The following is a 14,124-nucleotide window of genomic DNA, read 5'->3' as shown; positions in this document are numbered from 1 at the left end:
TGCTTCAAGGTGAGAGTTTTGAAGCTGTATTTCACCTGCCAAAGAGGAAATGCCTGGCATTTTTCCAAGTAAGGCCATATCCTCTGATGTAGATCTCAAAGCAAATTCAGTTTGACCAGTTTTGCCATGGCCCCACTCCAATCCCTCTCTGCCTTTGGTGCTCCAAATACTATTGAATTGGTTTTCTAGTGACACTGCTCTGTTGCAGTGGAGCACATGAAACATACAGAAAACCAGCCAATTCGTTTTCTCTAGGAGCCCAAGGCCATCATTTCACACACTAAATCACTGCTAATCTTGTAAGACCACTTCCTGTAACTAATCCTTTGTAACTTTTCCTTTGACTCCACCCCAAGGTCTGGAGTGTCCTGGCCTTTATATTTCTTTCCAGTCTTAAGGGCTCTATTAACAGGAGTGTTTGCAGGTTTCGTGCCTTCTGATTCAACACCCTGGGTCTAGCTAAGAGCTAAAAATAACATCTTTTCCAGCTGCTCTGCCCTAATCACAATAGCACCAACACTTAAAATAGCTTTTCTGTGCTAGCTAGACATTTGACAAATGGAACGAGCACTCTTGAGGGTTATAAGAAGTCACAGGCTTAAAGGACTTACCAACCTAGCATTGAGCTTTTACTTTTGCTTTTTCCCATCTTTCTAAAGAAGAAAGAGACCCTCTTCCCAAGTCTTAATAATAATCAGACCTTAATAGAAAGGGGTATGCAATAAGGGTGCTTATGGTGCCGTTATTTATTTTAAATAACATTTTTAGATCAGAAAGGCACTAATGGACAGGACTCCTTGCTTCCTAGCACTAATCAATTCTACAGAGTCAAGAGATCTTTCTGAATCTCTTTTGCATCTTAACCATTGGGCCTACACTTGGAGTTAGTACATATATTTGGGAACACTATCATAAGTGCATAAGAAGTAGTTGCATCACTAGCCTTATCAAAAAATGAATCTGTGTGGAAAACAATACTATAAATCGTTTTTGTTTGGGGGGGAAGTGGGGTACCGGGGATTGAACTCAGGGACAATCAACCACTGAGCCACATCCCCAGCCCTATTTTATATTTTATTTAGAGACAGGGTCTCACTGAGTTGCTTAGTGTTTTGATGTTGCTGAGGCTAGCTTTGAACTCTCCATTCTCCTGACTCAGCCTCCTGAGCCTTTGGGATCACAGGCATGTGCCAATATGTCTGAATACAAATCTTTTTTTTTTTTTTAAATTAAGTGTTTAGCATATTCTTAAAAGCTCAGAGACTGCCCTTTGCTAGCTCCTGCACTGTGTGATAATGTATTTTATTGTAAATTTTAAAAATTAAAAGTCTATACACCTCAAAAAAAAAAAAAAAGCTCAGAGACATGGTATATCTGTTTTCACTAGTTAGACATTGTAGTGAGATAAGATATTTCTTCAGACATGGGCATTAAGTGGTAATGAGTTATATTTCTGTGTTTGTCATGGCTCTCTCCATCCCTTGGAACATTTCAAAAATGGGAACTTTCCCAGTCAACTTTTAACTCTAGTTTGTTTGCTCAAATGATAGAGTGTTTTTTCCAGCAGTCTTAGTGGTTTTGAACTCGATAATGAATGCCCTAGCTGGTGCCTGAATGCAAACTCCCTGATTCCCACTCTCTGCTTTGGGAACCTTCTTTACCTTTATTGCTGCCAGAAGAAGTGTGACTTAATTTAAGAAAAACAATTATAGGTGGCACACACCTATAATCCCAACTACTTGAGAGTCTGAGTTAGCCTTGGCTGAGTTAGCCTTAGTGATAACCTGTCTCAGAATAAAAATTTCAAAGGGGCTAGGGATATAGCTCAGTGATAGAGAACTTGCCTAAATGCAGAAGACCCTGGTTCAGTCCCCAGCACTATGATGGAAAGAGGGAAGGGAGGAAGGGAAAAAAAAAGCTGATTCACACATACTTATGTTAGAAATCCTCCTTTCATTCAATCCTCTGATAGAAGTAGCAATACAACAACCATTCATTCAGTATGAACACAGCTAAATTCCTGGCCTGTCATCTCTTGCATAAGATCACAAGAAGTCTAGTAATCTGGGCATTGCTATACACATTGTCTAGAACAAACATGCCTATGCAGAACTTAAAACAGAAGTTCCTACTATGTATGTATTTTGTTGTTCTGGGAAATGGACAAACACCTTGAAAGGTTAAGAATAATAGTTTTTTCAACTTAACACGAGCCTCTATGTGTTCAAGACAATCCTGTCAAAAGATATTAGCCAAACTCCAACTGGTGATGTTGCTTAGCAACCCAGTCTAAGCTGCAAGAACCCTTCACTGTGGGAATGAGGATGACAGCCAGAACTGCCTGACCCCCCACAAGGTGATTGCAAAGCATACTGAAGCTGTCTTCTCTACCAATATTATATATAAGTATTCTGAGATACACTTTTTGGCTCCTCAGAGCTGTTTCGTAAGTTATAACTGTTCTACTTGGTGTTATTAGAAACCTTGGAAATAAAAGAGGAAAAGTTAAGTAGTAAATAAGTGTGATGAAAATACTTAATGAATGGGGCTTTAGTTCATCCTTCCCCAAACTATTGCTGGTTTGAGTGTAGTAAAAAGATATCAGGGTGAGTCGTACCTTCAAATTCGCCTATATTTGTGGAGATGGTTTTTAGTGTCTATGGCATTATGTAAATATTGGCATTTTCAACACCCAAGTCAGAGGCATATTCATAGATATGGATGACAGTTACCTTATTGTGTCCCAGGTACTATGGTAAGCCACAGTGAAAAACTCCAGGATCCCTGTCCTGAGGGCTTACCCTTCAGGGAGGGTATAAGACTATTTATCTTGGCTACCTTTTCCTAGAAAGCACACAAGAATAGGCAGAATTTTATGTGGGAGAATTTGGATCCTGAGAGAGGCATGAGTAATTTAAATTCTCATCAGAAATTAACATAATAAACAGTTAAAGAAGGTAGTGTTATCATCTCTATTCTGGAAGTTTCTCTTTCTCTGATGTCGCAGCATCTCACAAAGAAAGGGGATCTTTAATTCTGGAATAGCCAGAGTTGATAACTAAGAAGACTTGTATCCAGGCCTGGCTGCAGTCACTTTTGCATAGCTTCAGTCTTCTGCAGAGCCTTATATTGAGATGGTTGTTTCATGGTTTATTTAGAGACATGGTGTTCTTTAAAGTTTTAAGAAATCATTTGCCTGTTTAAAAAAAAAAAAATCTTAAATATCCCAGTTAATAAATTTGACTTGAAGGACTTCTGCAACTCTGCCCTTTTCTGATCCTGTTATTAAGACCCATGTGGCTCACAGTAAAGTAATAGTGACTTGGGAAGGAAGTATTATAGATTTGATTATCAGTCTTTATATCCTCATTGATCTGAGACCAGCATTCTAGGAATTATTACATTTCCTGTCTCTGATCTTGTGCATTTCAGAGCATTTTCATTCATATAGCCACCGTGTTTGATATACTAAACCCTTAGGCTCACCTATTTTATAATTTCCACAGGTAACTCTTGAACCCATTGTTTAGGTGCACCCTATTCAGCTTTCCATTTGGGAATCTAATAGGAGGTACTTTAAGGGCCTGTTTCTTACCTTTTGCTGTGTGTGGGAAAAGGGCTTCCTGAAATATGTACCTGCACATTTGTTAGGGACTTGTACTTGTCAGGAACTTGAGCACATGTTGCTCATAAGAATGTCAGAAGAGAGCATAAATTTATTTGAGATTTTAACTTAAGGTGTTGGGGTTTGAATCTATTTCTAGACACTGTTTCCAGCAAGTTGCAAAACAACAATGTTTATACTATTGCCAAGAGGAATGTGGAAGGGCAGGACATGCTATACCAATCCCTGAAGCTCACTAATGGCATTTGGATTTTGGCTGAGCTACGCATCCAGCCAGGAAACCCCAATTATACGGTAAGACCCTTCTCAGAATGGATGAGATGGATTAGAGGAGGGAGGTAAGAACCCTTCCATTTTTGCTTGGCACAAGACCCAGAGGAGATGCTTCAGATCAGAGGTATCACCCATAATCAGTCAATAAAGAACTCCCTGATTGCCTTGATGGAAGACCTCCTCATTGTGAAGCCTGCCCCACGCAGCAGGCATGGTGGCTCTGGCAATAGGGAGTGTGGCACAACCATTCTTGCGAGCTGCTCACAAAACTTGGCAACTTGATCCAAATATAAGTTAATACTTAACTACCATAACTGTGCTTGTGGTACTATAACAAGCCACTATGAAGATGGTTTCCTCGCTGATTTTAAGAGGATCTTTCCTGCTTTGGAAGTCTATGACCTAAGGATATCGGAGTCATATACACAAGTGCCTTTGTATGTCTTGAAATGCATATTGTGAAAAGTAAGGCAAAATGGAACATACATTGACAAGCATGTAAGGGGATTCAGTTTGAAAAAACCTCCTTCAGTACCACACTGAACTAAAGTAAAAATTCTGACAATATAAGGCAGAAGCCGTTTCTTTGTTAACCAGCTAAGATTGATACCATAAGCCATAGGCATTTGTTTATTGTTGTAAAATGTGATCTTCCAACAAGATGCTGCTTGTCATCTGCATTCTGAAAAGATAAAACAAACTCTTTGAGTTTGTCGGGGGTGGGGGGGTGTCTTATTCTTGTGTTATACTTGAGTTTTCTAATAGGCAGTATTGAAGGATGGGACAGGCAAGTGACAATATTGAATAAGAAACTTTCAATATTGAATTGTCAATAAATCCAGGGAGCCTTTTAACTGTTTAACTAAGAAACATCATGACCCCATTTCTTAGTTTTGACAGCTAAATCTGTTTTTATTAGCTTACATCAAGGGAATAGCCCTGCCAGCTCTGAAAACTCTTGGTGCTTTCCCCACCAGCTCCCTTCCTTACAGTAAACAGGAATGGCTTGTATACATGTGAGTTGCTGATGCGGAGTCCCTTAAGTTAGATTTTTGCTCAAGCATCTGAGAGCAGGAAAACTTCAAGCTTCCCTTGTACGGTATTACTCCTCCCTCCCACCACTAATCCCTTGGGTTTGTTTTTGGGGTTTTTTTGTTTTGTTTTGTTTTGAAGAGTAGACCTCTCTAATCATTTACCTTGAATTCCCCAAGAGAAAAAACCCCTCTGTGCTGTTACTATAGAAGGACAGGTTTTCACTATAAAATCAAAGTCTTATAAAATAATTTCTTTACTTCCTAGAAATTTGGCTCTAATTGTGTGCTGTGTGCATGTATGTGTTTCTTTTTGCTTCCCATTCATGATTTTATTGTATACAATCTTTCATCTCATCTAGGTTAAAGGAGCATAATTATTCTTTGTAAGTAGATGAGTAGTGTTCAGAGGTCAGGTGTTTATTGATGCTTCCTATTCCATATTCTTTATTTTGAGAAGGACCTGATAGTATCACTGTCCTAAACATAAGTTTGTTGAATTTTTAAAATTTTTTTATTTTTAAGTAATTAAAGACTCAAATTTTTTAAATGGAACATACAGTTTCCAGTGTTCCCCACTGACAATGAAAGAACACCCATACTTCATTAGAAAATAGGCATTGGTACAATATGATTAATTATATCCCTTATTCAGATTTCATCAGTTTTTATATAAAATTTAAAAAGGCTGGACGTATAATTTAGTGTTAGAGCGCCATTGGACTCAATCCCCAAACCCCCCCCACAACACATACTCACATACACATAAACTCAACCATGAGCTCCCCTGCCATTTTGAGAAGATCTTTATTGAAATGGAATAAACTGTTCTAAACCAAGAGAGTGCCCAGAAGAAAATATCCCAGAAGAAATTGAAGGAAGAAAAAAACAAGGCCTAGGAATAAATTCAGCATAAAACAATACAAATGAAAGAAAGAGTACCTCAAGATGTTGTCCTAATGTTATTTCTTTTTAGCCACACCCACCTTCCGTCCTTCCCTGTCTTTTAAAATATTTATTTGGCTTCCTTTATTCTTTGTGTTACTCATCCCTCTGGTAACCAGGTTCCCTCTACCCACAGGACCTTCTGAACCTTTCATCATATCACGTGACATAGATCTAATCTATTCCTGAGTGAGGCTGTAGATTCATTATCACCCAGACCCATTCCTTTCCCTCCATCATCCTAAGCACCCGTTATACTATTGATCTGTTCTTAGCTTGGTATTAAGAAGGAACAAAATCTGATTAAGGGACTGGGGTCATGGCTCAGTGGTAGAGTGCTCACCTAGCATGAGTGAGGTGCTGGGTTCGATCCTCGGCACCACATTAAAAATAAGTAAAGATAGTGTGTCCATCTACAACTTAAAAAAAAAAAAATTAAAAAAAAGTTAAGCCAATACTAGTGCCTGAAGGACTGATGGTCCCTTCGTTTCCTAAGGGGTTGATAAAGCATCTTCCTCTAATCCAGTCCTTACTGATTTTCATTAAGAAGGTGTGTTTATCCATATCAATATTTCTTTTTATGGTCAAATAACATTCAATTATACAGAGAAATAAAATGGATATAATACTAAAAAACAAAACAAAACAAAAAACAGTTTTTAAGTGTAAGGCCATATCTCTATAAGTCAGTCTTGGAAAAATAACTTGACCCAGGTGAAGAAGCATGTGTTCTTAGACAGGACAGGTAACTCTCCTCCTTTGGTATGTCTAGGGGGCAACATTCCTGAGTGGTTGATATTAATGATGTGTCACATAAGCAGGTCAGAAGTTAGGTCCCAGGAAAGGCCTGTTTTCCTTAGGCTGGAATGGGGGCAGGGTTTGGGGTGAGGAGAACAGAATATTTGAATCCAGAGAAAATAGAAAAATTCTTCGTTTTCCTCTGAAGAACAGCTGTAATGCCTCAGGGTCTATCTAGGCCTGGTCAATCCATTATTCATGGTGTTTAGCACTTTGGGCTTTTGTTGAGAATAGCAGTATTTCCTTACTAGTCATGAACAACAAAAAAAGGAACCTCTAAGCAACAGAACCTAAAGTATTGTTACAAAGGTGTGAAAAAATATAGGACAGTATTTTGGGAAAAAGGAACTACCCCTCTTTAGTCTGAGTTAACTCCCTTAAGCTGTTCTTGTTCTTTTTAGCTTCCTCTCCTCCTCTTCCACCTCCTCCTCTGAACCCACATATTCTCCACTAGACGTTTCCACAACATTGGCAGTGGAAAGGCTGAAGAGGAGGAGATAGAAGAATTGCCTCTGTAGGGAGTTTAAAAATTGGTGAAACGCCTAAAGCTACTTGGGTGGAAGGAGGCTGTTTTCCATGTGTATTTGAATTCTTATGTTGGATGGTTGTTTTTGGTTTTTATATTTAACAGAGTTATCTGATTGATATTAAACAGCAGCCTTGGAGACTGAATGTTAAAGCTTTAAAATAAAATATTCTGATTTTTTTCCTTTTTTGGATTGCTTTTATTTTTTATTTTTCTTTGTTTTTAGGATATTGGTTTTTCAGAAAATTCAGCATTGACCAATATCTTTTTGATTCTTTTCCAAAGATATTTTCACCATTGATCTATGTTTAATTGTTCAGAGTCTCTTTAATAAGAGAATAAAGAGGGAAAATAATTTAAAAAAATACAAACTTTTGTTGCTCTGTCCTAACTTAAAAAGAGCAATGATGTCAATAGTCCAAGGGAAAATTTTTTTTTCTTATTCTAAAATACATTTTGCGGGGCTGGGGATGTGGCTCAAGCGGTAGCGCGCTCGCCTAGCATGCTTGCGGCCCAGGTTCGATCCTCAGCACCACATACAAACAAAGATGTTGTGTCCGCCGAAAACTAAAAAAAAATAAATAAATATTAAAATTAAAAAAAAAAAAAAATAAAATAAAATAAAATACATTTTGCTTGCTTATAAGTTATTGTCAATAATAATTTGCCTAATCTGATACAATTAAGGAGTTCAAACCTGGGTTTAAATTTTGTTCTTTTTGGGCTGGGGATGTGGCTCAAGCGGTAGCGCGCTCGCCTGGCATGTGTGCGGCCCGGGTTCCATCCTCAGCACCACATACAAACAAAGATGTTATGTCTGCTGATAACTAAAAATAAATAAATATTAAAAATTTAAAAAAAAAATTTTGTTCTTTTTGAACCACAAAGTGAAATTCTCAGTGTTTAACTTGGTATTCATTAAACTAAGAGAAGAGACAGTGGTGGAGGAGTAGAAGTGGTATCAGAAATATCTAAATTGCCTGTCTAAAGAGGCAGAAAATGAAAGATGAAGCATTTGGCACGAATTGCTGTCCAGTTACACTAAGTAGTTGATAGTTCTTGTCTTCCCTTCTTAAGGGTGTATACTCTCAGGCTAGGGGTGTAGCTCAGTGGTAGAACACTTGCCTACCATGTGGGAAGCTCTGGGTTCAATCCCCCCGGACCCAGAAAGAACAATAAAAAAGAATGTATGCTCTCCCCAGTGTAATTTAGAAAGGACTTGTATCTTAGACTTAACCAAACTTTTGTTTTTATTTGACTTGATTGTACAGTTCCTCCTTGTCTGAGGAATTGAGGCAGACAGCTGAAATGACCATCAACAAAAGGGTTGGTTTTTTTAAAATATTTATTTATTTGTTTTAGGTGGACACAGTATCTTTATTTTATTTTTATATGGTGCTGAGGATCGAACCCAGTGCCTCATGCATGCTAGGCAAGCTCTCTACCACTGAGCCCACAGCCCCAGCCCCACCAAAAGGGTTTTTGCCTTTCCTTTTTTGTTGGTATAGTAATCCCTGTAACTCTTGGTAAAGCATTAGAACGGCTGTTTCCCTTGCTGTCAGAAGCCTTGATGTTTTTAGCGTGGATTATTTCCTAACCTCATAGATCAACATAAGAGGGAGGTAAAAAGACATACAGTTTGATATTTGTCAAAGTGAAATTCTAGGATCCATAGCACCTAGTAACATGATCTCTTTGTTTGGCTACTCCAGTGATAGAAGGTTCTCTCACATTGTATCAGAAATTTTCTTGAACTGAATGCTTGGATACCTTTAGAGTAATGCCAACCTCCATACTAATAGTCCTTCTTCTTTTCTTCTTAACAGCTGTCCCTGAAGTGTAGAGCTCCTGAAGTCTCTCAATACATCTATCAGGTCTACGACAGCATTTTGAAAAACTAATAAACTGGTCCAGTACCCTCCAACTTCCCTGTGATTGGTGCAAGCCAAGAATTCTTAACTGGAAGAAATTGTATAGAATCCGAACTCAAACACACTGAGGCCACCCACCAAGGTAGTGACTAGTCTAACCTGTGCTAACATTAGAGCACAACTTGTTGGATAGTTTTAGCTTCCTGTGAACATTTGAAACCCTGCTTCAGTCACCTCCCACCTCTTGCCACCTGCTGCTGCTATCTGTCTTTATTTGTGGGCTTCTCCGTGCTGTGCCAACAGCTGGCTTTTTCTACACCTTCTTTTGAGTGTAGTTTGATATTTTGTAATCGAGAGCTCATTTCAAAAGCAGAAAAAGACAACAAACATTAAAGCAAGGAAAAGTGTCACTGAAACATAAACTGCACTTTATTGTTTTATATTTTTGTACATATGTGAAGTTGAGGTAGTCGTAGAAAGTGTTAAAACAAGTGGCCATCATTCACAGCAGTCTTAGAGGAAGAGAAGCAGTTACAGCCCACTCTTTTAGAGGGTCCCTCATCTGTGGCAACCTTGTCCCTGGTCTTTTGGATTTTTGCTCTTTTTGGTTTTTGTCTCCATTCTCCTTCCTCAGGCAAGCCTTTGTGCTCCCCGCTGCCGTCACCCACCATATTATCATGTCATTGATGGCCTTGCAGTTGGGAATGGTCAGTGATGTTTCAGGGTACAGGAAACATGGAGCCCATCAGCACCAAAGCTGAAAGAAATTAAGACTACATTCCTTTCCACTAAACTAGCCCATTAATAAGACTAATTAAGGAATTTGAGTAGAGGTAAGAGAACAAGAACCAAAATGGCCTCTCCCAGCCCTGTTCCCTGTATTCCTCAGGTCCAGTTGACATCTAAAATCAGTTTTCAAGTTGAAACAGACTTTAATGACTGTATCCAACTCTGTTTTCTTACAAAGGAGAAAGATAAAAAGCAAAAGGGGGGCTAGGGGGTGGCTCAGTGGTAGATAGAGCACGTACCTGACCAGTACCTAATCAAACTAGGTTTGATTCTCAGTCCCTCATATAAGTAAATAAAGGTTCATTGACAACTAAAAAATATTTTTAAAAAATCAAAAAGGGTATTATGGCCTGTCAGCTGTCCAGTAGTGGAGCTGAGGTTGGGTCCCCGAAATTTTCCATCAGTGTTGTGCTCACTGCGGGACTGTCTCACTACTGCTCATTTCCTCAATGCCTTCTCCTGCCTTTCTCTGCGTGCTCTGTGGCGCTTCACATGTTCAGTACTGATTAGCATCAGGTCACAGCAGAGTATCTTTTCAGTATCTGGATGACAGAATGAAGGTATAGCTGATGTTTCCCCTGTCCTCCTAGAGCCTTAATTCCCAAGGTCAGCAGGGTGGGTGTAGAGATGAAGTGAGCTTAGAGATGTTGCAGATTCTCTTTATCCCTTCAGCTCTCTGATCTGCTCTTTACATTATTCAGATTCCAAAACAAATTACGATCATCCCAGAAGTTCAAGCAGTTCTTGTCATCTCAAAAGACTGGAGGAGGGCTGGGATGTAGTTCAGTGGTAGGGTGTTTGCAATCCCCAGCACCACAGGAACAAAAAAAATGGAGGGATCTTGGAGATGTGAACACAGTGGGGACAACTGGTCAAAGAATGCTTCGTGCCCAAAACACCACACTGCTTAGCAGTGTTCACACTGTGTGACCTTTGGACACTTGTGGCATAGTCTGGCACCTGGTATTCAGGAGCCAACACGTTCTGCTCAGAGTCTCCTAAGTCAGAGGCACCCCAGGGTCCACAGTCCTCATATTGGACTCATACCTAACCCATTGGACTTTGGAGAATTGTGGAAAACGAGCAGAAACCAGTCCCATCATGTCCAAAATGATCTTGCTTCGTACCATTTGCAAAGCTTGGAGGGAGTGGGTCCTCCAAAGCAGTTTCTTAAACCGTAAGGTTCTTCAAGAAAAGAATTAGTGGGTGGGAGAAAGGAAATATGTCCCTCACTCACTACATTTCAGGCACATGAGGAGTAGGAAATAGCACGGATGTGTGTGGGAGGTGGGTAGGTTGGTGATGTGAGGGGTAGAAAAACAAATTGATAAAGTTCCCTTGTTGGGACTCATTCATGGAGTCATGGGATACGAGTAGTGAAGAAGGTTCACACTACAAACACTGTTGTCATCTCAAAGCAAACCATGGTTCCAGAAGAAAAGTGTGTCAGGGCAGACAGAACACAGTTTTATGCCAGGATATGTCACTCAACCCCTAAAACTGAGACTTCTAGGCCTCCCCACCAATAACAGGAACAGCTGCTATTCCTAGCCAATCTGACTGAGCCAATCCACAATATGTTTGTTCTTCCTCCTGTCACACCCTGAGCAGTCAGGGAGGGACTCCACATAAAAAAGTCTCTTCCCTAGAGATACCACCTGTTGCCTCCACTACATCTTCCCTTCCAGCCTCTTCGTTTGGGCCAGATTGGAGGAACCTATTGGAGGTTGCCCAGCACCCCCTTCCTTTCCTCTGTAATGGTAGTTGGCATCATAACAAAGGGCAAGGGAAGCAAACACACACCCAGAACTCTTGCTGGTCAGAGATACCCTGAGTGTCTGTCCTCACCCAAGCCTGTTCCCTGTGCCTGTGTTGTGAAGCCTGGGATGGAGAGAGATGGGGGGAGGGGAAGTGTTGCCCTAAGAATGCTTTATCATTCTTTTGTTCTTATTGGGATCTGTTCTTGGGGAGGGTGGGGTTGGGTGAAGCTTGACCTTGTGTCTTCGTCAATAAACTTTCATTTACACAAAAGTTTGTGGTATGTACTTTGTTCCCAGAACGAAACTCTAGGACAAAACGCAGCTGGTCAGGTAGAGACAGAGCATTAGTTAACCATTCTTTAAATTTTTTTATTTTATTTTATTTGAGGAATTGACTTGAGGAAGAATCACATACCTCAGCAGAGGCTCCTGTTGACCAAGCCCCAAACCACTGCCACCACAAGCATCTCCATAGGCGGGGAGTGTTCAGGAGAGCCCTTCTGTCTTCCCTGGCAGGTGTTGCCAGGGGCACTAGGCTTTCTTCTGATGTGTGAGTAGGTAGCCAACCAACAGGGCCTAAGGGTAGGAGAAGCACAGCTGAGCTTCTCAGTTTCCCAGGACACCTCATTTAGCTCTCAACTTGCAAAAGCCTCTCAGTCTTGGAGTCAGAGCTGCATGTTCCCAAGCAAATAGAAGTACTGCTGCTTCTAGCAAGTTTCCCAAGGAGTTCAGGTCTAAGTACCTGCATTTGTGTTGTTGGGGACACAGCCCAGGTGCTGTCAAGATGAGGGTCTCAGACTGGGGAAGTAACTCAGTGGTAGAGCACTTGCCGGGCATGCTTAAGGCCCTGGGTTTAGTCCCCGGCACTTGGGGGGAGATACACATACAAACTTGCCCCTGGGTTTTGTTGAGCTGACACACAATGAAATCTCCCACAGCCTTCAGTTGGGGGGAAAGGTTGGAGTGAGGGATTCTGGGCAAGTTCCTGCATTTCCCACTGCTAGTCCAGTTGGGAGACTTAACTGATACTCAGAGCCATGGCTACTTTTATTACTTGGATGTCCTGGCACTAGCCAGGAACTCCTAGTTGTTGAGCTGTGGTTAGGCCAAATTGTAATATGAATAATAAATACATGGGGAGGAGTGGGGTCAGGTTGGTCTTGAGGTTCAGGGTCAAAGATACAGGGGGCCTTACTGAAATTACCCCTTGGAGTCATTAGTTTAGAGTGATGTCCTTTAGGCAAAGAAATTCTCCAGGGAGAAACTCAGCCTTTGGGTACACATCATCTGGAAATGGGAAAAAAAAAAAAAAAAGATGGTTCTGTTGAATGAGTCTAGGGCATAAACTAGGGGAAAACTAAAGAAAAAAAAACCCTCCCAGTGTTTCTAATATACTGTCAGAGTTAAGAATCACTGCCAGAATTATCAAGAATACAAGTAACAATCTTGGCAAGGATGTCAGGGGAAAGGTATACTCCTACATTGCTGGTGGGACTGCAAATTGGTGGCAACCACTCTAGAAAGCAATATGAAGATTCCTCAGAAAACTTGAAATGGGGGCTGGGGATGTGGCTCAAGAGGTAGCGCGCTCGCATGGCATGTGTGCGGCCCGGGTTCGATCCTCAGCACCACATACAAACAAAGATGTTGTGTCCGCCGAAAACTAATAAAATAAAATAATTTAAAAAAAAAAAAAAAAAAAAACTTGAAATGGAACCACCACTTAACCCAATTATCCCACTCCTCGGTCCATATACCCAGAGAACTTGAAATCAGCATATTACTGGTCTTAGAAACAATATACCTGAGATCTCAGTATTTCCCAGTTACCATTCTAGGGGCAGAAGACAGTGTAATTGTAGGTAAAATCTGGGGTCTCTGTGCCCAGAACATACTGGTCTTCAAATCAGATGTGACAAGAGCTGAGGAAAGGCAGAACCTATTGGAGAACTTTTGGGGGAATGAAAGAGGAACTGGAGTGGAGTGGGGAAGACTCAGACAAGGGTCAGAGGCCCTGGCTCTGCCACGTCAACATTTATAGCAGCTCAGTTTACATAATAGCTAAGCTATGGAACCAACCAAGGTGCTCTTCAACAAATGAATGGATAAAGAAGCTGGTATATATATAAAATGGAATATTACTCAGCCATAAAGAAGAATGAAATTATGGTGTTTGCCAGTAAATGAATGGAACTGAACACTATCATGCTAAGTGAAATAAGTCAAAACCAAAAAACCAAGGGCCAAATGTTCTCTCTGATATGTGGCTGCTAACACAATAAGGGGTGGGGGTGGAGAGAAGAATCAAAGTTCACTGGATTAGACAAAGAGGAATGAAGGTAAGGGAGGGGGGATGGGCACAAGAAAAACAGAATGAATTGGACATAACTTTCCTATGTTCGTTTATGAATACATGACCAGTGTAACTCCACATCATGGACAAACAAAAGAATAGGAAGTTATACTCCATGTATGTATAATACGTCAAAATATATTCCACTATCAT

At 40.4% G+C, this 14,124-nt stretch overlaps 1 protein-coding gene across 4 annotated transcripts in view; it reads left to right on the top strand.

Annotated features, from left to right (window-relative positions):
- Positions 1–9,122, top strand: part of Ap2b1 (adaptor related protein complex 2 subunit beta 1) — a 114,320-nt gene extending 105,198 nt beyond the window's left edge. For all 4 annotated transcript variants that reach the window (XM_046457537.2, XM_046457539.2, XM_046457536.2 and 1 more), the window contains 2 exons: positions 3,765–3,919; positions 9,025–9,122. In XM_046457537.2, coding sequence (XP_046313493.1) covers positions 3,765–3,919; positions 9,025–9,099 — 230 coding nt within the window. In that variant the 3' untranslated portion in view covers positions 9,100–9,122. The remainder of the gene's footprint in view (positions 1–3,764; positions 3,920–9,024) is intronic.
- Positions 9,123–14,124: the final 5,002 nt, after the last annotated feature.

This window comes from Marmota monax, unplaced genomic scaffold, assembly GCF_021218885.2.
Source record: "Marmota monax isolate L192 unplaced genomic scaffold, Marmota_monax_Labrador192_F-V1.1 WCK01_AAM20220418_F8-fsc00417, whole genome shotgun sequence".
In the NCBI taxonomy this organism is placed as follows: domain Eukaryota; kingdom Metazoa; phylum Chordata; class Mammalia; order Rodentia; family Sciuridae; genus Marmota; species Marmota monax.
The sequence above is the reverse complement of the archived record's forward strand: the minus strand, read 5'-3'. Positions and strand labels throughout refer to the sequence as shown.